This window comes from Terrapene carolina, unplaced genomic scaffold (assembly GCF_002925995.2).
Source record: "Terrapene carolina triunguis isolate 2854851 unplaced genomic scaffold, T_m_triunguis-2.0 Scaffold789, whole genome shotgun sequence".
In the NCBI taxonomy this organism is placed as follows: domain Eukaryota; kingdom Metazoa; phylum Chordata; order Testudines; family Emydidae; genus Terrapene; species Terrapene triunguis.
The window spans coordinates 2,732,180-2,755,224 of NW_020665140.1; the positions used below are offsets into that span (position 1 = coordinate 2,732,180).

The window sequence follows — 23,045 nt, forward strand, 5'->3', positions numbered from 1 at the left end:
TCAAACCCCCAAAGTAAAACAAGGCTATAACACAGCAGCTCTTTAATACCATTAGGAGGTCACTATCCCTGGTCACCAACCTGAGAGTCACGAACCACTCTGTCACAGTTACTTAATCCCTGTTCCAGGGCCTCACTCTCCAGATCTCCTACCCGAGAGTTCCAAGAATCACTTTTCTCCTTCAAGTCTTCTCCCGTAGCCTCAAGTCAGCTTTCTCACAAGAAGCTCCCAACAGAATTTAATTCCCCCAGGCCTCCCTTGCTTAGGGGAACCTTCCTAGCCTGTGAGTCCTACACCTGCTCCCCAGAAAATCCCTTTGAAGTCAACCCTTACTTCTGGGCCCAACTTTATCCTGACCATGCTGGTTCTTCTCCTCATTCCTAGGGGCCACTGCACCAGCCTTCCTTCAATTTGGCAGGGTTCCCCAGCTCTAATCCATCCTTCAGCCATTTCCTTTGAACTTATCACCAGCAGCTCACAGTTACTGCTCTCCTTGAGCTTTCCTGCAGCTCTTTCCCTCAGGCAATTCTCTGCTGCTCTTTGTCTCTCCTCTTCTCAGGCCTCTCATCTGCTCTTTACTGTCTTCTTACTGCGTTTCGCTTCCTCAGGCTAGCTACCCATGTACATACCCAGGAGGTCAGATGGGATTGTACTTGGGTAGCTAGCCCAAACCACTGTTCATGCAGCTGCAGTTAAATGGCTGTTTTTAGCATTCTACTTTAAGCAGAGGTTATCATGAGTATCTCTCACCAGAGCTAGGAATCTCAGCTCCCAGGTGTTGTGTAGATATACCCCTATAAACTAGCTAATGAACTAGAGTAATTATAAGGCAGGACTAGAAATTAAGAGAGTTTTGATCAAAATGCTAGAAGTTTCCCTAGACATGGAGAGGTCAATGGAGGTAAAGTCCAGCCCCAACTGCAGCAAGGAAGCAAGTGAGGTGGTTGGGGCTGCATAACATTTTTATAACCTCTTCCAAAGAGCTGTTTTCCATAGGTTTCTCAAAGTTCAGGGCCATCTTAGATGCCACTTTAAAGAAAGAACCTTATGCTTGTAATCCTGTTAGGATTCCTCTCTTTTCCTTACCTTGGTTATTGATCTCACTTGTGCCCTGTTTATAATTAAATCTTTGCCTTACATGCTTCATTTTACACACTGAGTTGTCCCACTGAAATCAACAGAACTACCCAGTACTTTCAGTGCATAAAGTCTTTACAGGATCATGGCCTTAGGCTGAAAGTTCTATAGGGCAGGAACTCAATCTTTACATCCACGTTTCTAAGCACAGTTCTGAGTGCAGTACAAATGAAATATTACCATTATTTGATTAAGCAAAGAGCAGTTAGAGTAGAATATCTGCAACAGTTTGAAAGCTGCTGCTTTTTATTTTGTTCCTACTGGTAAAGTAGAACATTGTTTCAAATAAAAAAGACCCAGGTCATCTAGACAATTTTATTTGAACAAGTTGATACAAAAACAGTACAGTACTTCAAATGAACAAAAACAAGCATGAACAGACATGAGCATTGTCAAATAAGGCACATGTAAAAAAAAAAAATCTACACACATTATCCAGTGAAACAGACAGTTCTTATATATATTTGGGAGGTAGAAATAATTACAAAAATACTGACAAATCTTAAGCATTAGCAGATCTGGTAAAGTCATTACTAACTAGGTCCCCATTTTTAAAACTGCTTTGTAAAATATGGATTATTCAACATTTTATGCACTACATATGTGTGTGGCATTTACACATTTTGTTTTCAAGCATCTGGAGAATTCTATCAGTGTTAAAAATCTTCAATACCATGAGAAATACAGGAAAGGAATTACAAAAAGTTATAAATGTTCATAAAACTTATGGTCACCAGTAATGTAAAAGTCCATGGGTGTACCACATTGCCTTTTTCTCGCCAATAAAATCCACAGCTATTTTATTTACATTTTACAGACCTAATGAAGTTTTTAATAATGTGGCTATATCTGCTGGAATGGTCCCTTCTTCTCCTGCAGAATAAAAGCAAACCATTAATGCTGCATTAATGAAAACATTTCACATGAATAAACCCTGTTCATCCAAGCAGCAAGGCTCTGTCTAGTTTTACACTTCAACAAGAAGTCCCTCCCCCTTGACTTGACTGTAGCTCTTTCAATGTGTAGAACACCATTGGGTTTTCACTACTAAGATTATCAACTGTAATCATCCATCATGCCCAGAGTATTCAGAGGCAAGCCCCTGCATTTGTGATATTCCAGTATTGAGTTCTGGGGCAGCTTCAAGTGAAATAAAAATGAAGGTTTTTATTGAATTAACCAGGAAAGTGAATATAATCAGTACAGTAAATCTGGTGGTATTTTTAATATTAATTTCTATTTTACATAAGTGCATTGCAGAAGTTAAGAGAAAACTAGGTGACAATGAGACAGGGGACACGGGAAGCAGTCTGGATTTTCAACACCAAGGACTCAGTTTTCAGAGTAAAACTGCACTTTAAGGAGAAGTAGCAAATTTATTTAGTTCTATATAGAGGACAGCTATGAAAGATGACATTAACTAATATGAGTAATAAAGACTTACCTAAATCTACTGCAGTCATATCTTGCTCTAGCTTCAACTTCTGCTGACTGATTTTGAGCATAGACTCCTCAATAGTCCCTTTACTGATTAGCTTTATGACTTGTACTTCTCTAAAACCCACAAAAAAGAGGATTAAGTCTATTATATCATTACTGTGAATTAAGAATTACTTGTTCCTTTCCACAGTTCGGAGCTATTTAGCCTGATACCTCCCAGAAAGTTATCATGCCTACCCCAGGCCTGCCAAAATCCAACTCTCTCAAATTAGTGCAATCACTTCTTCACTTCACTTCTTGACTTCTTTTCCTATTTACAAGGGACAGGAGGTGCCCACGATTCCTTGCACTCCTTTCGGTCCATGGCACAAATTCATAGGTCTTTGATTTCCAGTCCTTTTCTCTTCCAACTTCTCTAACAGTCCTTCCATCATATCCTCTGTCTTTCATGGCCTATCTTGCTGTCATCTTCTTCCCATAATTTCTTTGCTGATTGCTCTTATCACATGTACCACCCACCTCAAATTCTCCAGCTTATCAAAGTCCCAATTCATCTTCCCCCTAGTTTCTTCCATGTGCACTCTGTCTACTCTCTGCTTGCCTGCCATTCTCCTCTGCACGTTATTTTCAACTACCTGTATCTTTTCTTCTTCCATCTCCCTAATATCCACCATCTCCAAACTATAGAGCAGGCAGGGACAAACACATACTGCATAAACTTCTTTCAGTTTGCTAATGTAATATTAATTAAAAACTTACCTGGTCTGACCTACTCTATGGCATCGATCTTCTGCTTGCTTGTCATTGTAAGGGTTGCAGTCAATGTCATGAAGAATAACAATATTTGCTGAAGTCAAATTTATTCCTAGGCCACCAGCTTTGGTCGAAAGCAGGAATACAAAAATACCCATATCTGTATTGAATTCATCTATCAGATGTATTCTACAAAATTAAAGCACACACAAATCATGCCTTGTGAAAAACAATTCTGTTAATTACAATAGCTGTTTTCCAGACAGAGGAATGGGGGCGGCGGAGAGGGGGGGAGGAAATCAATATGTAAGCAAAGCAGTCAGGATGAAGAGTAATATCCTTTCAGTTCCACTTTTTTAATATAAATACACTCCTCCCCCCCAATTTACACATAAAAGTACATTACTCCCAAGTGCCTCACATCCTAATCACTATCAGATGGCTAAAGAGGATCTTAAGGAGGAGAAGACTGAGTCAAGAGAGGTTAGTGGCCTTCCAAACCAGCTCAGAAAGGGCACTTTACAAATAGAAGGTGACAGAAGAAAAAATAGAAAAGATTGTGGAAGAAGCCAAGGAGGGCATTGACTGGCATCTGTGGGAGAGTGGAGAGGATGATGCTTAAAGAAACAAAGGGTAGACAGGAAAGAGGAGAATATCAGGGGACCAGATGGTGAAGACAAGAAACTTGAATTTGGTTTAGTGGAGAAAGGAGAGCCAGTGGAGGGACAGAGAGGTCTACACTCAAAGGTTAAGTCGACTGAGCTATGTCACTCAGGGGTGTGAAAAATCAACATCCCTGAGCGACCTAGTTAAACTAACCCCCACCATGTAGACAGTGCTAGGTTGACAGAACAATTTTTCCCTCAATCTAGCTACCACGTCTTAAGGAGAAGGTGGATTAACTACATGATGGGAGAACCCCTCCCATTGCTGTAGTGAATGTCTACACCTGAAATTCTCAATTTTGTGGGAAAAACAACTGCACATGTGCATTAACTTACTCGCACCTCCCGCAAAGAAAGTTTCACTTACCTTTCAGAAATCTGTGTCTTTCCATCCAGCCTAATATATCGGTGCTGTTGCTGTTTTAGGAGAACTTCTAAAATGTCCAGCATCATAGTAAACTGGCTAAACAATACAACTCTATCACCCTGGGGAAGGAGGAAAAGAAGTCAGTTAGGGAAGACATTAATTACATAAATGTTTTATTAGAAAATCACTTATTTGCACTATACATTTGGGCCTAAATTTTCCAACCTCGATGCCTAGATCAGCCACCAAAATCCATATTTAGGCACTTAAATTAAACTGGTCTACTTTCAATAAGAGGTGGGGTGTTCAGCACCCCGGAATAGCAGATCACTTTTATTTAGGTGCCAAAACATGTATTTAGATTACTAACTTTAGGCACCCTAATTTGAACATTTACGTAATTTGGGCACTAGCAGTTAAATACAGTAAAATCTCTTATACGTGCAACTGCAAACACACAAAAACCCCCACGAGTAATACTTTTATTAAAATAGATTTATTTTGAAATTGTTTTCCTTGCAACAGGGAAGAAACATAGCCTTGCTGGTCATTACTGTCCGAGGCGCCTGTACAAATGCCTAAAGTAATGAACACCATAATCTTGTTTTTGTAATCCATCATCATCTTCACCCCTTCTTCCTAGCTCTGCTTGAGCCAACATGCTAAAAATAGCAGAGTGACCACAAGGGCATAGGTGGTGGCTTGAGCTAGCCACCCGAGTACAATGCCACCCAACAACCTGTGTACATACTTGGGCAGGTAGTCCAAACTGTCACTCGTGCCACCATGGCCACGCTGCTATATTTAGTGTGCTAGCTCAAGTAGAGCTAGCGCAAGTATGTCTACCCAGGCTAGGAATTACACCACCCAGCTGCTGTTGAGACATACCTTAAGAGGCTATGGTAGTGTTCCAGGATGAATATTCTGATTATTGGAGGAAACAGGGAAAAACATTTAGTTTTCCCTAAGCTTTAAATATTGTTTTTGCACAGTTTTATATACACTAGAATATCTAATCCTATTTATTAGTACAAAAGGTAAAAAAACAGCTTTTTCAGAAAAGCAATATGATTCATTACTGTTAGCACTGAACATTGAGCAACCCTAAACACACTTCTTTGAACACTTTTGCAGGATGGCAATTTTCCCTATTCAATCAATTGCATGTGTGATACAGAACAGCAGTACAGTTCTATCAAATATGTGCCATAAAGTCATAAGCTATCCTGTAGTATTCTATAGAAAAATCAAGATAGCATGTAAAAGCTGCCTGTTAATAGGGATTCAGTAAATCAGTGGTAAACAAAGTTGTGAAAAGCAGAAGACGTTTAAACTAGAATATTCTTTTAGTGCAAACCTTTTCTTTAAGGTCAGAGAGGATGCGCTCAAGTGTTCTAAATTTTCCAGAATCCAAAACTGTATCCATCTCTAACTTAAAGTCACTGACACTAGCATACTGTTTACAAAGCAAATGCAGTTCAAAATCTGTCATCACAGACATATCTTCGAAGATGAGGTCAGGATTGGCATCACAATGCGTGGGTTCCTAAAAGTAAAAAAGGTAACAAAATGAATATAATGCATTCCACTGGAGGCATATTTATACTTACCTTAAAGAGCCAGTAAGATTATGCAACTACAGTTGCATCCAATATTTTTGCAGAGAACAAAAGCACCAGAAACCAGGCCTGTGCACACACTAATTTGGTTCACAGGGGTCGAATGCAAAATTAACTCTTCAAGTTCAGTTTATAGGAGATGGTGGAGGATTGATGTCTGTCATCTGGGGTAAGATTCTACAGAAACTTGAATTATGAAGAACTACTGGGAATACCTTTTACTTCACTAGCCACCAACCACACACCCTCAAACCATAGGACCTTTTATCCCTATGTCAGGCCTTTTCCCTTGAAGAAATACTCCTTCAAGGGGAATCCAATCCTTGGATCAATGATAGAAAACATGGGAAGCCCTGCCCAGGTTGTAGTGCTGGTAGAGGGATGTCATGCCTGGGCAAAAAGAGGAAAGGAAAAGAGCCATATCTATAAAGTGGGAGGGGAGATTGGAAAAAAAAAAGGGGGGGGGGAACTGCTTCATCTCCCCCCTGGAGTTCCCCCCCCCCCCCAAATTAGGCTCCAGGCACAGCTGACATGTGCACATTCAAATCTGGTTACATTTATACTTTTATTAAGGTGCCTATTATATTTTCAGATTGGTTCTTAATTTTCTTGTTTTAAAATGAGATCTAATCCAAAACACAGTGCGAGTTAATCAAAGCCAAATTAGGAAAAGGATAGTTCATGTATATACGCTTTCCCCACTTCGGTTCTCTACAGCCCACATTTGGTGACCTTCAGGAAATGCTGGCAGACCCAACTGTTCTTCCAAGCTTTTCATGTAATAAGGAGAAGGGTCAACCAAGAAAATGAGGGGGCTGACGAAAAGTGGTCTAATGTGGGACCAGAAATGTCTTTCCTAAGCAAGTCTTCTTAGAGCTGATCTGGAAGTTTATTTTCAAATTTTAAAATGTCTGCAATGCAATCTGGGCATTGGATAAATGCAACTGGAAAAATCTAAAGAAATAAAGTTTTACAAATAGGTACTTCTGATCAAGTGACTGGCACCCAAACATTGTTGTTCAAGATCCTGAAAAGAAGAATTCAGAGAAGTTACAGTACGTTTGTGAATCCTATGAGCGTACCTTGAGCATAAGCATTGACATCATCTTCAGTTTGTCAGCTGTGTAATACTGGCGGTGTAAGAGAGGATGATTTGCCATTTTTCTCAGCTGCATCATGACATTGCCCATTTCTGAGTTTTTTTCTATGACCAAAAAAATATTGCCATCATTTCCACACATTTGATTTAATGAAACAAATAAAAAAATTGAACATTTAATCTATGCAACTATGACCTGAGTTTTCTAAAACTAATGAATATTGGATGTTTCCACAAATCAAAAACTTAGTACAATTTAAGAGACAGTTTGGGAAAAACAACCAGACCCTCACATACCCTGGCTGTCAATAGATTTCTTTAGTTTGTTGAAGAGGTCATAGTACAGCTGTTCCTGTTTCTCTGACATATCACACAACTCAATAAGATCTTTTTTGGGGGGTAGTTGTTTAAGGACCTGATGAGACAAGATAAAAATTTCAAGTGAATAATGATTACTCTGAATGGTTTGAAATTGTGCTTTGCCCACAAGGTGAACTGCAACAATGTGTATTTAAGAGCAACTCTTTAGGGGCCTGATCCACAGACCATTAAAAACCATTAAGTCTTTTCACTGACCGTAATGGACTTCGAATCATGTCCTAAGAATTGAAGTCGATAGACTTCAAAGTTGAAGAAATATTTTAAAAAATATTTGAAAAGTATTTTCCTGCTTATCAGACAAATCTCTGCTTAGGGTTCGTTGATTAACTAGTAACAGATGACACTAAGCAGTGAAGGGAACACATTAACAAACAGGGAAAGAAGAAATGTCAGCAAGATTAAGATCAAATTTCTACACATTAGAATGTGAATGCTGTTAACATTTGTTCAATTCTTACATGCAGGCAATCCTAGATGGATGGGGCCAGTGACAAGCTACTTCTACCAGGGACAGAACCAAGCACCCTAATGGTCTTTGGGTTCTTAAACAGAACAAAAAAGGCTTTGAGGACCCCAAGATACTTTAAACCCACAGTTGCAGCTATACCATATATATGCAGTTAATCTTTTGATTAAAATGATGTTACTGTGAAGCAGAATAGCACTTGTGATAAGTGAGGCCACTCATTTGTTGGCTACAGCTTAACAGTACAGCAAATCTCAGAGATGCCATCGGGACAATCACTTACAATACTGTAAACAGAAAGAGGCAGGAAACAAATAAGCACCAGAAACAGTATGGGCAAAAAGTAAAGTTCTATGAGGAAAAGAAGAGTAACTCATGGAAGAAGAGAAGTAGCTGAAGCCTCATTTTTTTGGGGTGGGGTGGGGTGGTTGGGAAGGAGTTGTAGACTTCTGGTGATGAGGAGAAGTGGACTGATTGGGTCTAAGGTAGGGGACAGAGGCTCAAGAAAATGTCACCCAAACCTTACAGAAGGTTCTTGCATATACTATAAGAATTTTCAATATCTTCACTGCTATTAAGTTTCCTAAAATTAAGTTCTTGTGTTACCTTTTAAAAGAGTTCTCAATGTTTTACACTACAAAAATAAAATTATTTCATATTCATTGAGGGAGACTAGTTGGGTGAAGCAATATTTTTTATTGGACCATCTTCTGTTCATGGAGGGGATAAGCTTTTAAGCTTCACAGAGGGACCTGACAAAAAGCTCTGTGAAGCTCGAAAGTTTGTCCTCTTCACCAACAGAAGCTGGTCCAATAAAAGATATTACCTCACCCACCTTGTCTTCCATAGCCTGGGACCAACATGGTTACACCACCACTTCAGATTCATTAGCATAGCTGCAAGTTAACAGATTTACCTCATCCTTTACTCTTCTCAAGATAAATGGCTTTATGATCTGCTTCGCATGAGCGATCCGCTCCTTTTCATATATACTGTGTTCTTCAGCAGCTTTCTAAGAAAAATATTAGAAAAAATTCAAAGTTTTATAATGTGAAAATTCTCAACTCTATTAATGCCATTATTACTACTTAGTTTGCATGCTCCAACCTGAGAGACAATCACCCAGGAGCCAGAAAAGGGAAAAAAGTGCCCTCCTTTGGTCTCATGTAACCAAAAATTACAAGAGTTTTGGGACACCGAGCTACAATACAATTTCACCCATTTGGTTTAGTTTGTATGGATATGATGTTTTCAAGGGTTTACCAAGTTCCCAAAACTTGGGAATAACTAAATAATAATAACTAAACCAAACCATGTAAAAGAGGAGTATTACAGCAATGAAAGTATCCTTTTGAAATAAAAAGTATTTTTACTGCTTACTGTTTTTGAAGAGAACATCCTCCGGATTTCACTGGTGCTACCACTGAACATATGTGGCATGACAAAATTCAATAGAGACATTAATTCCAACAGGTTATTTTGAACTGGAGTGCCTGTTAGCAGCAGACGATTCTTTGCCTATTCGGCCAATATGAAAAGTCACAAAAATAACATGAAATGAATACCAGAGGAATTAACATTTTCCTTCTAAAGAATAGCTTAGGCAAATTTTGTGCTGAAAAAGTCACAGAAGACAGGAATTTAGCATTCAGTTCTATCCCTTTTTTCAACCATATATTTCATGCCCACAATATGCATCAAATGGACTAGTTTCCAGTGATGTTCGGCCCCACCTAGTGACATGCCTCAAGTTTTCTGAATGGATGATCTTTCTTACAGCCACATTTTGCTTCTTCTGCAAGAAATGCTGGGTAGACTGGAAATTTTTGAAAGGGTTAAGTTGGAAATTTACCTCATGAGATTTGCTGTATACCTTACTTCTTTTCAAGTCAATTGTAGCTGAAAAGTGATTCCTGAAATCCTCATATTTGTTCCTCCCCCAACTTTAGACCGTGGCATATTTTCAAATAGGTTAACAAACAGCTCATCAGCATAATTATTGTCTCTTTTTAGAACTGCACACACATACCTCTTACAACTCTTAATTTGTATGATTTATATTAACCAGAGTAGTAAACCCTTCATACACACCCAAGTACCCTATCATTTTGGCACAATCTCTTTTCCATAGTTTGAGAACTACTTACAGGTGGTTATTGCATCTTAGACAATTTATATTTCAGTGTAAGAGTTTGAGATCAAGCAAAATTCTAAAATTTGACTACTACTTTAGAGAGACCCTGTAAGAAGAAGATGCTTTATATTTAGTTGGGAAATAAATCTCCATTTACAGTTACCAAAGTACGAACTAGTTCTATATCCAGACTGGCATTTAGTTGCATGCAATCATGTTCCTAAATTTGTAACATACAATGCCTTATATTAAGAATTCTATTTCTTGTTTCAGACCAAAATTTCATCATGCCCCCGCGAGTAAATGGAGGGAAGGACTACTCCAAAAAAAAAAAAAAAAAAAAAAAAAAAATCTCTTACGTTAATTGTCATTAGGTGCTGGTAGCGTACAGAACCCATGTTCTTCAACATGTGACCTTCATCAAAGATTGCATAGTTAAGCTTCAGACGGCGAAACAGGCTACGGTCATCTGCACTGCTAATTGCAGAGTTATACCTGTCAGAGGAATACATAGTAAGTGAATGTTTAATACTTCTATTAACACAGGGTATACTGCAATTTAAACTCAGTTAAATTATAAGCCCTAAAAGTATGACATAACAGACATTTAAACAAAATGATAATGTCCCAATAAGCAGTATCTTTGAAAGAGACCAACCACAACAGTTTGGAGCTGACAATTACAGAATACCAAAAAAGAAGCTGATATTCTGCATAATCAATTCTCAATATAGAACTTCAATGTCTACTACAGGGGTGGGCAAACTACCACCCGCTGGCGACGTCCGGCCTGTCGGACCTTTTAATCCGGCCCTCGAGCTCCTGCCAGGGAGCAAGGGCTTGCCCCGCTCCGTGCTCCAGCGAGCAGGGTCGGGGGCTTTCCGTGCGGCTCCTGGAAGTAGTGGTATGTCCCCCCTCCGGCTCCTATGTGTAGGGGCAGCATGGGGCAGCCAGGGCCAGGGGGCTCCGCACACAGCCCTCACCCCAAGTGCTACTCCCCGCAGCTCCCATTGGCCGGGAACCAATGGGAGCGGTGGCTGTGGACGGGGCAAAATGCAGAGCCGCCCAGCGCCACGCCTCTGCGTGGGAGCCAGAGGGGGGGCATGACGCTGCTTCCAGGAGCTGCGTGAGGTAAGCACCACCTGGAGCCTGCACCCCTCAGCCCCCTCCCCATGTTCCATCCCCCTGCCCCAGCCCTAGCCCTGATCCCCATCCCGCCCTCTGAACCCCTTGGTCCCAACCCCCAATTTGTGAGCGTTCATGGCCCGCCATACAATTTCTATATCCAGATGTGGCCCTCAGGTCAAAAAGTTTGCCCACCCCGGTCTACTACATTCTGAGCAAAATCCTTATTGCCATCAGAATTCTGTGAAGGTGAAATTCACACATTTCTTGACTCAAAATATTCACATTATTTTGTTAATATTTTTTTCTCATTTTTAAAAAGAGGGCTATTACTTTTCTGAGGTTTTAAACTCAGTAGTCTTAACTGAGAATGTTTCAAGGCTTAAAAAAGTTGTTTGCGAGAACCAAGTTATGCATGTTTACAAATTACTGAGTATGTGTAGAGGTTTGTTAAGTTTTAAACATGCACTTAAAGAGGTGCAAGTGTGCCTATGAACTTCAACACAGATTCTAGTAGTTAAACTAAATTCCAAACAGGTTTAATGACTCCTTCCCATCTCCAACAGCACAAGGGACAACTGGTCTTGCATTTACACATTCCTCCATCTAGTTAGGGGATGGTCCCATGGTCCTGTCTGACACCAGAACCTCTGCCCTGCATCAATCAATCAGTTCCAATTTATGTCTGGTGAGCAGGCCTCACCTTTAACTCTTCATTCCTAAGATGAGTGCCTGACAGGTGTCTTTCTGAGGAAGAGGTAGTGGGAGCAGGAAGAAGTAATCAGGAAAGCAGTCACATAGGAAGAAGGGAGAATGGGACTGAAAGGAGCTTTAGATTAAGAAAAGGAAAACCTAACCAGCTGAAAATCTGAAAGTATAAAGCCAAGTCAATGGCAGAATCAAACAAAAAATAGAAAAAAAAAAAAAAAAAAAAAAAAAAAAAGAGAGAAAAGTAGAAAACCTATGAGATCAAAAAATATTTAATAGAAAGTATAGTACAAAAATATTGAAGACAAGGCACATTCTTGTTTGATTTAACAATCTGGGGGCTTCAATCTGCAGAATGAAGGGGCTTGAGAGCCACAAATGAGGACAGACACATAAGCCCCAATATTTTTTATACAGATGGGATAAAAGATGTAAAAAGCCCAAAGCAGGTTATGTTTGCATTTTGCAAATGTTGAGTATTTGTACTGTGTATTTACAAGGGGTACATGAAGGACTTTGGGATACAATGATACTGGTGACTTTAGGGTACAGTTGCCTTTTTTTTGTTTGTTACAGAACACAATTTGGCACTGGCAAATTACAGATGAATGTGAGCTTACTTTTTTTAAGTAAAATCTTCATCTTGAAATGTCTAACTTCCAAAAAGGAAGGAAATTGCACAAGATATTTCAAAACTTTCCAAAGGAAGAGAATTCCTGGGCCTTTTACTTTAATTTGCATTTTCAATCAATTACAATTCTCCATAATGGTCAAATCTAGACAGTGGCATGTACAGGAATGTACCCATACACAGCTTTCCTCATTCAACTCCCCTTTAGCTGTCTTCCATTTAAGGAGAAATCTCGGATATATTTTTCCAGTACCCTTCTCTTCCCTATGCTGTTAGTCACCATAAGACAACATCTTATAGTACTCTATACGATGTTGATATCCAACATCACAATAGTTTGTGAGCTTCTTCCACCTATCCTGAGCTACCAGTGATCGTGGCATTCCTTGTGTAGCTCCCACAGCTCTTGGTTGTATTCTAAACTCTTCCTTCTGTATTGACTAAAGGCAGAGAAAGCAGTACCATGCTGTGGGTCAGAGCGGTTTTACATATCTACCACAAAAAAGGTGCTAAGCTTTGACACTGGCCATGTGAACAGTAAGACTGAAAAAATCAACGGACAGTACTCTCTGCTGACCCAATTCAACTCCTTGTTTGAGAGCTGAAATACGATTCTATATTCAAGAAGTTGATGATGCTCTGTAATACCACTAGAGGTCAGTAGAGCAACATTTTGATTTCATTTACTGGTTTCTTTTAATTACAGTACTTACGTGGTCACAATCACATTGAAATTTACAACTTTATTATTAATGTCAATTCTGAGTTGCTTACGATCCTCTTGGGATCCTACAGGAAGAAAAAAATAGATACATTAGTACAATATTTTTTGTGCATTAACTATCTGTATTTAAACTATTATCTTGAAAACTCTGTCCAATGTCTATTTCATGTTCTATTATGTTGCACATGCAGCCACATTATCAGATTAGCCTTAAAACTTATGTTTTTGCTTCTGTATTTTGAAGACTAATAGATTTCTTACCATAATAAAAAAGGACATCAAGAGCAGGACACCACAGATTAACCTCTCTTATCCAGTTATCTGTAAAAGATTATTAGAAAGCAATATATGAATCTTATATAAACTAATACACTTCACAACACATTTTAGGTTTCTTCAGCACTAGACTAAAAATCAGTTAAAAATCAAATAAAATTATACTGAAGCAAAAATGTGATATTATTTTATAAATTTCTGTGTTATAAAATCTTGCAATGTTAAAAATAGCTGACAAAGGTACTACATATTTCCCACGTTCACTGGAAGCTAATATACAGGAGCTTGGGGATTAAGAAAAGGCCAGGTTTTTTACATAATTCAAGGCAACATTTTTAAAGAGGATTTTCATTACTCCTGTACAGCTCACATTTTAGATGTAAATTTACAAGGACTCAATTTTTTTCTGCTCATTAACATCATGATGTTTGATATAAAACAGTATTAGTTAAAACTCAACTTCCCAGTGCAGAATACTCAGACTCTGGGCCGAATGGACATTTATTTCTCTAAAAAAATTATTTCTAGAGACCTTTATTTACAAGTGCCTCATCACAAAACTTGATGCGGGAATTGGAAAAGTGATAGAAATTCTTTCACATCTATGTTGAAGTCCAGGCAGATAATGATTAAAAGTTGTTGCTGACAATCTTACTGAGTCAAACTGACAGCTGTGGTTATATGTGACACATGGGTTGGTCTCAATGGACAGATGCCCAAATCATCACAACTGGCATCTCTGCAGACAGGTCTAAGGACCAAATGGGGATGGAGACTGAACTACCCTATAGCCTCCTAGAAGGGACCTTTAGGACAGGATTGAGGTATCTTGACAACACAGCTATAGATACCTTGCTCTTGCACTCCCCACACCGTACCTGTTTTTTGGCCAAGGACTACCATCTCTAGAGCTATAAATTTGGCACCTTTCACAAGTCTTTAAAAATCACTTTAAAAATCCAAGAAAGAAGATCTTTCACTGTACATCTTTCAGATGTAAAGAAAAGATATCCTTTTAATTATTGGAATAGATGGACTCAATTGTAAAAATGCACATTTAAATGAAGCTATTTTAGACAAGCAAGAGGGTCTAAATTAAAATAGAGACAAGCTGAGTGAGGTAATATCTTTTACTGGCCGATTTCTGTTGGTGAAAGAGACAAGCTATTTAGCTACACAATACCGTAAATAAAAATAGGCAGTTTAAAACCTGGAAGTTATAAATGATTCTATTTAAACATCAGCTAGGAAGTTATCCAACTATAAATCTTGCCTACGGGTCATCAAAGCAAACAAGTTGTTAAAAAATTCCACAAAATTGTTTTACGGTAAGGGAAATTTTGTTCTTTAAAAAAAATTAGGAAAATTGCCCGCGAGTTTAATAATCATGAAAAAACAAGAGATTGATAGCTCTGCACAGAGCCAGTCATTTTTAGGGATCTGGCATACCTTTGCGAGGGATTCTGCAGTGCAAAAGGGGTCCGGTAATATTTTTAAAAAATGAAATCTACCCTTAAGGTAAGTGATCGTGGTAGAGAAATAAAACACCAATTACATCAGTCTTATTCTGTGTTAAGTGACCGGAATCTACCAAAGTTAGAGTAAAATTAACACACTAGCACTGCATTAAAATTGTAGCTGCATTTTGCAAAACATACATAATATTTTTTTTAATTATCACTTTTGTACCTACCTACAACCTGTAATTTCAATGCAAGTGTCTTAAAAGAAATTCAGTATCAATATAGACTATGGCTTCAACTCAGTTTAACAGTGTTAGTTTCAACCACGGAGGGTATATCTATACTGCAATTAGACACCCACGGCAGGCCCATGCCAGCTGACTTGGGCTCAGGCTGCGGGGCTACTTTGCAGTGTAGGCATTCAGGCTTGGTCTGGAACCTGGACTCTAGGAGCCTGCGAGGTGGGAAGGTCCAAGAAGTCTACACTGCAACTAAACATCCCTGCAGCTCAAGCCCCGTGAGCCTGACTCAGCTAGCACGAGCCAGCCATGGGTGTCTAATTGCAGTGTAGACATACCCTTAGAAAACTCAACATTATCGTAAAGAAATTACATCACCAACTTTCCTCTGAAGTAAACATGATTTATATATAAAGGTGTGATCGTAAGACTTCAATCTGCAGAATCTTTTTATTAGTGAATCAGGATTGTTTTATTTCATTACAAATACTTGTGAAATCCTTAACTTACCTAAAGTTGAAGCTGGCACAACAATCAAATGAGGACCTTTATCACCCTCTTGGTAGAGGTATGCCAGGAATGCTATAGCTTGTATTGTTTTTCCTAAACCCTAGGAAGAAACATTAACAGTTTAAACTAAAATTGATATAGTCATTGTAAAAGTAAGAATAGTTGGGACTAATGAGTTGATAACTTAATATTTTTCAAGTGTTTACACATGGTCAGAGGAAAGGTGTAACAAAAATAAAAAATATTAGTGTTTAACAGTTATATTTTAGACAATATACTTCCTGAAACTCACCTGAATATGAGAGTAATCATCCTCTATCATTTAATGACTCTCTTCCTCTGAACCTTACCTCATTACAGATTAATCTGTCTTTTCATTTATTCTTATCCATTTATAACGTTCTCATTTTAGTTTAAATTTTAATCTATCCGCCCCCTTTTACTTGTCTTCCCACAGCCTGTGGTACTGATGTGCAGACCATTATTTGGAATCCAGAGCACTCCTTTGAGTGCCCTATATAAAAAGGACCATCTTTGTAAAGTGTATTCCATGTATTTACAACAAGAGTGATATAGACGAGGATTCTGAAGAGAAATTTAGTAGAAAGCTCTTCGCAATAGGAGTAGGCTTCTAGCAACTTTTACTGTACTGTCTTTTTGTGTTTTCTATTTAAAATACTTAATACTTATCTACCCCACACACAGAAGTATTAGTAGGATTCATGTCAAGTGTAGGGTGAAGTACTTGGAAATCAAGGAACATTATTTGAGTCCCAATGAGATATCCACAGCAATAGCACCAAGCATATCACTTCTTGTAAATTTAACCAAGAGAGTGTCAGAATTACAGGTGACAGCCACTTAAGAACCCAGAAATCCATAACCTTCTCTCTCAAACCATTTCAAACCCAGAGACACAGGGAGAAGGGAGTTCACAGCTGACAGACAAATGCTGGGGGGGAAGGAAGGGAGAAGTTAGGGGGAGGATAGGGTCTCTGCTAGTCTACCTTTCTCACAATCTTCTGGCTGTTTTAGAAGTGGTGAAGAGAATTTGAAAAATTTATTATGGGTTAAATTACAATCTGGTACTAGACACCTGAAATGTATGATGTTATCGCAGTGAGAAACATCTACTTGTTCAAGAAACCTTTTTGCTATGTGAGTGGCTTCCACTACCCAAAACCATCATCTGATCCCCAGTTAACCAACGCTATGAAATTCAAGCCCTTCTCTCGTAAAGGGATATTGCAATTTGAGTAACTGCGTAAAACAAAGGAACTTGTGATTTCCAAATTTAAATTAATTTTACAATACAGTATGAATGAAATTGTCTCACAATCTCATTTCTACTTCTGACTTACAATAAATATTAATGGCATAGCCCTCAGAATATTTAAAGACACTTTTGATTGTGAGTAATAGTTCACTAGTTACAGCTACAGTAACTCACAATTAATTTAAGAAAAGGAAAAAGATTCAAAGCAACAGTTTTAAAGTGATTTTCCACTGGTAAAGTTTTTCAACTAAATCAATGTCAAGTTACTAATTTGTGGTTATGGAACACATCATTTAAGCATAATATATGAACTATTTAGATAAAAGTAGGTCAGATGAGCAGTTTAAAATTTCTTAAATATTCAGTTTTCTACTTACCATTTCATCAGCTAAAATACCATTCAATCCATGTTTATGCAGTAGCGCTAGCCAGTTCAAACCTATCTTCTGATAGGGCTTGAGTTCCATACTGAAAAAACAGAATAGTTTACAATTTTAGCCCCTTCTGATTGTTTCTATATGAAAGATTATCACAAAAATAATACATTTCTACAATTATCATCCTAACAGTTTATTGTAGTATTTCCTACCATTTATTCCACCTGAGGCCCACTTGGGAACCAAGAATTCACTTTCAGGAGTCCTGAAAGTCTCTCCCAGCCCATGATTACAAACAAAACAAATGTCACTTCGGTTTAAAAATTGTTTTTAGTTGTTTGAATCCATTACACATTTTAATAATTATTTTAAAACAATGAAACTATAATGTTTTCCTTTAGCCCATTTATATTGTGTCTTTTTTTTTTTTTTTAAATCAGTAACTGGCATACAATAGTTATTTAAAAACATGGAAAAACCATTTTAGTTCTATTATAGAATCTGTGATGCAGCTGCACCTATTGGTAAAGCAGAACAACTTATTAGTAATCTCTCATACAGTGACCCTCTTTAGAAAGTTTATTTTCAGAAGTAAAAACTGAACAGGAGACTACAGAAGAAAAGTAGGGTATGCGGTCAAGAATGATAATCCATTTTTCAGTTCTAAACACCCTGTGAAAGTGTTAGCTCTTGACTATTTTTATTTTACACCAAAAACAAAACAATTCAACAAAAATATCTATTTGTTCTTTTAATCAGAGGTGTAAACAGTCCATCCAAAGTTACTACTATACACTACACACAGGGAATTTTTGATGACCATATAGCGCGCACAAGACCTTACGCTCGATTCCTGAAAATTGCTCGCTATGGGTGGGCTGCTCTACAGCACTGAGGTCAAAAGGGGCTCCTTGGTGGGTTTAGGCATCAAGCTGTGCAGAGTAGCTTGTAGAATCAAGGCCTCAGTTTGCAAGATCTCATTCAAAACAGAGCCATACAGCAAACTGCACAGAACTTATTTTTATCTGCTTTGGAAAGTTGAAAGGTTGAGTCAATTCTGACGGATTCTCAACATCAGGGCATCTACATCAACATCAAGTCAACTTCAGCAACCCTTTCAGGTTTAACAGTACAGTGCTTTGGCTATCCCATGGCTCTCTATCACATCCCAGCCATATAAATAACACCCAATGCCATCCTCTTAGACACGCTAAAGCCAGGCTTTTTTATTTTTAAAATAAAAACAGCAGTAAAGTGGAAGGTTTTTTGCTCTATTAAAGCCTGTAATGCACAATACCCTAAGCCATTGCGGAGACTCTTTAATAACATTTCAATAAAACTTGTATTAAAAAGTTGGGGGTTACCAGTTAATGCATGAATAAGTCTCCCTCACACATGATGGCAGAAACTCCCATTTTTACCTTCTTTTGTGTCCCTCCCACAAAGATTTTTTTTTTTTTTTTTTTGTAAACGTATGACAACCCAGTGCATGTACCTTTTAAAGCATGAAGGAAATCCTTTTGGGTCAGATGTACAAAAATAGGTTCCTAACCTCTCAACTCTATTCAGGTATCTAAGGTAAGTAGGAACTGATTCCCAAAAGTGCTGAGCACAAAGCAGTTCCTACTTAAGTCAAGGGGGCTGTTGGGTGTTCAACCATTTTGAAAAGAATCAGTCCATTTATTTAGGTGCCTAAACACGGTCTTGAACACCTAATTTCAGGCTCACATTTTTGAAAATCTCTGCCTTTACATGTCCATAGAATCAAATATTTTTTTCTGTATGCCAGATAGTATTCAGATGTACCTTTGATTCAGAATGGAAGGTTGCTCTATATTCCATCCGCATCCTCCATCTTCAGTGATCCTGGTAACTTGTTTTGTCAATTTATTTGAAATGTCTTCACATTTGTTCATGAGTTTTAGAACCACGTCTCTCTCTTTGAGCAATATTTTGCAGTTCCATATAATATCTTCTGATAATCCATTTGTCTTACTCATTTTTGTAAACTATTAAAAGAAAAAAATACGCCAATTGACACGGATACGAAAATTAAAAATGACCGTCAAGGAGCTTAAAAACATTCTTTTATAACTCTAATCTTTCATAAACACTGTATTAGTCATTTTTTGTAAGAAAAATACATATAAAGGTTATTACATCATTGCCAGTGTGAACTTTCATTGCTAATGCTCTTAGCTGAATGTGCTTCCTTTCATTCCTGTTAGGAGCTGAAGGAACAATCCCTAGACCTGTTTCAAAGAGGGGCTTTTTTTGGGGGGGGAGGAGGGGAGGGCTATCCTTTAATAATACCTGTAGAGTTTTGCGAAATTCAGCTCACATTGCCTGAGTTCTTGAAGGGCTTCGAGACTATACATAATGGTGTTAGTGGTAAGAATTATGGTGGTATGTGAGCAGTTTGGCTCCTATCCTTTGGACAAAGAGCCTTCTTAAACAAGAGAAGCAAATACTAAAAAACTGCTCCAAACATTTCTTCAGTATTTCATACTGTGACTTCTTAGGTCCACTACATTAATTTGCTTAGGAACATCATTTTCTTTATGGCTTCAAGACTAGTGATATTCAATGTGTGCGCTACAGGTGCTATTTTTATTAAGAAAAAGATTACTCATTTATTGAAAACACATACCTAGAGCTGCTCCCCTGTAATGTTTTACATTCAAGAGTTTCAATCAGCCCCAGCATTACAGGGTACAGACAGCACGTCCCACTGTGGCCTCTGCAGACCCAGGAACAGATCTGCTGGAAGCCAAGAGTTTTAGAAGACCTGGCTCAGGAGCTTGACTGACCGCTAATGTTGATTTTCAATAAATCGCAGGAGACTGGGAAAGTTCCAGAAGACTGGAAAAAAGCTAATGTTACCTCAATTTTTAACAAGGGTAAGCGGGATGATCTGCGTGATTAGACAGACATACAAGCCTGTCAGTCAGGCCTGTCAGTCTGACATAAATCCCAAGCAAAATAATGAAGCAGCTGATATGGGACTTGATTAATGAAGAATAAAAGTAGGGTAATATAACACTGGTCTACAATTTTTGAGAAGTCATCTGCTTCAGAGATAAAATGTGCTATTTATTATGTATTTTGATGTGCTGAATTCAAATAGGACAATTAAAACAACTGATTGGCTACTGTTTCTAAGATATTTAAGTTTTTACATTTTATGTCTATGTATATTGTGTAGATAGTAGAGTTTTAATCATAAATTGTAAACCTAGGTCTTTTCATGTGTTTATGGTTGCTTTACATGATAATATTTCACCTGTCCTGTTTATGTAACACTTTAAAAATCAGCAAAAGGGTTATATAAATAAAATTTATTATGAAACAAAAGGCAAAAAACTATTCAGTACATAGTTTAGTCCTATTCAGTGTCTACTCGGCGCTTCTTGGCTTGTCTCTTGTATTCATTAAATGGAGCATTTCGTCACTGTCCAGCAATAGTCTGCAAGCATTGATGGGCTCCATTTGCCCTGATAGCGTTTCTCCATTGTTGCAATGTCCTGGTGAAATCGCTCGCCGTGCTCGTCGCTCACTGCTCCGCAGTTTGGTGGAAAAAAAATCTAGATGAGAGTGCAAAAAATTTATCTTTAGTGACATGTTGCAACCAAGGCTTTTGTATGCCCTGAGGAGGTTTTCCACCAACAACCTGTAGTTGTCTGCCTGGTTGTTTCTGAGAAAATTTATTGCCACTAACTGGAAGGCTTTCCATGCCGTCTTTTCCTTGTCACGCACTGCGTGGTCAAATGCATCATCTCGAAGAAGTTCACGAATCTGAGGACCAACAAAGACACCTTCCTTTATCTTAGCTTCACTTAACCTTGGAAATTTTCCACGGAGGTACTTGAAAGCTGCTTGTGTTTTGTCAATGGCCTTGACAAAGTTCTTCATCAGACCCAGCTTGATGTGTAAGGGTGGTAACAAAATCTTCCTTGATTCAACAAGTGGTGGATGCTGAACACTTTTCCTCCCAGGCTCCAATGACTGTTGGAGTGGCCAATCTTTCTTGATGTAGTGGGAATCTCTTGCACGACTATCCCATTCGCAGAGAAAACAGCAGTACTTTGTGTATCCAGTCTGCAGACCAAGCAAGAGAGCAACAACCTTCAAATCGCCACAAAGCTGCCACTGATGTTGGTCATAGTTTATGCACCTCAAAAGTTGTTTCATGTTGTCATAGGTTTCCTTCATATGGACTGCATGACCAACTGGAATTGATGGCAAAACATTGCCATTATGCAGTAAAACAGCTTTAAGACTCGTCTTCGATGAATCAATGAACAGTCTCCACTCATCTGGATCGTGAACAATGTTGAGGGCTGCCATCACACCATCGATGTTGTTGCAGGCTACAAGATCACCTTCCATGAAGAAGAATGGGACAAGATCCTTTTGACGGTCACGGAACATGGAAACCCTAACATCACCTGCCAGGAGATTCCACTGCTGTAGTCTGGAGCCCGACAGCTCTGCCTTACTCTTGGGTAGTTCCAAATCCCTGACAAGGTCATTCAGTTCACCTTGTGTTATGAGGTGTGGTTCAGAGGAGGAGGATGGGAGAAAATGTGGGTCCTGTGACATTGATGGTTCAGGACCAGAAGTTTCATCCTCTTCCTCGTCTGACTCAAGTGAGACTGATTCTGGTGCATCAGGAACCGGCAGTCCTTCTCCGTGGGGTACTGGGCGTATAGCTGATGGAATGTTTGGATAATGCACAGTCCACTTTTTCTTCTTTGACACACCTTTCCCAACTGGAGACACCATGCAGAAGTAACAATTGCTGGTATGATCTGTTGGCTCTCTCCAAATCATTGGCACTGCAAAAGGTATAGATTTCCTTTTCCTGTTCAACCACTGGTGAAGATTTGTTGCACAAGTGTTGCAGCATATGTGTGGGGCCCACCTCTTGTCCTGATCTCCAATTTTGCAGCCAAAATAAAGGTGATAGGCTTTCTTAACCATGGTGGTTATACTGCGCTTTTGTGATGCAAAAGTCACTTCACCACAAACATAGCAGAAGTTATCTGCACTGTTCACACAAGTACGAGGCATCTCTGCTCACTTTGGCTAAACAGAAATGTGTCCCTTTGCAAAAATCAAACACTGACAAATAAGAGAGCACGACACTATGATTTCTAGAGCTGATATAGGGCAATTTGTTCAGCAGAGTGATGTAAGCTTCGTTATGATTGCATCATCCATGACTTCTAGGAATAACATGATGCAATTCATATCGTGTATGACGCAATACCAGCTTCAGATTGCATCATTCATTGTTTTGTCTAAAAAGCAAGTACTGTCCAAACCCAGTCATAGATTTATTCATAGATCCAGTCAAAGATGTATTTTAGTCATTTCTGGTTTAAATTGAGATCCCTTCCCTTTATAACTCACTTATCCTCTGCCATTCCCAAGTCAAGGGTCGTATATACTGACCCAATAGCATATCTTGAAAACTAGAGCCAATCAACAATTTTAAGCATCATTTTCGTTCTCAGTGACCAAGAATTAGTAAAGTTTGACTACATTTATTTCAGAAGCATTTTGGCTGTAGAGCAGTGTAATTAATGCCAAATCAACATATTTCTGGAAAATAGATCCTGTCAAACTACTATTTTTTTTTTTTTTTTTTTT

The 23,045-nt window shown here is 38.5% G+C and overlaps 1 protein-coding gene across 5 annotated transcripts in view; it reads right to left on the reverse strand.

Annotated features, from left to right (window-relative positions):
- Positions 1-1,438: 1,438 nt before the first annotated feature.
- Positions 1,439-23,045, reverse strand: part of SMARCAD1 (SWI/SNF-related, matrix-associated actin-dependent regulator of chromatin, subfamily a, containing DEAD/H box 1) — a 76,301-nt gene continuing 54,694 nt past the window's right edge. For all 5 annotated transcript variants that reach the window (XM_026660477.1, XM_026660478.1, XM_026660480.2 and 2 more), the window contains 15 exons: positions 19,197-19,399; positions 17,391-17,481; positions 15,738-15,837; positions 13,511-13,570; positions 13,239-13,314; positions 10,421-10,556; positions 9,308-9,445; positions 8,844-8,939; positions 7,378-7,495; positions 7,064-7,185; positions 5,720-5,908; positions 4,363-4,481; positions 3,337-3,519; positions 2,582-2,691; positions 1,439-2,010 (listed from right to left, as the gene is read on the reverse strand). In XM_026660477.1, the coding sequence (XP_026516262.1) occupies positions 1,949-2,010; positions 2,582-2,691; positions 3,337-3,519; positions 4,363-4,481; positions 5,720-5,908; positions 7,064-7,185; positions 7,378-7,495; positions 8,844-8,939; positions 9,308-9,445; positions 10,421-10,556; positions 13,239-13,314; positions 13,511-13,570; positions 15,738-15,837; positions 17,391-17,481; positions 19,197-19,399 (1,803 nt within the window). In that variant the 3' untranslated portion in view covers positions 1,439-1,948. The remainder of the gene's footprint in view (positions 2,011-2,581; positions 2,692-3,336; positions 3,520-4,362; positions 4,482-5,719; positions 5,909-7,063; positions 7,186-7,377; positions 7,496-8,843; positions 8,940-9,307; positions 9,446-10,420; positions 10,557-13,238; positions 13,315-13,510; positions 13,571-15,737; positions 15,838-17,390; positions 17,482-19,196; positions 19,400-23,045) is intronic.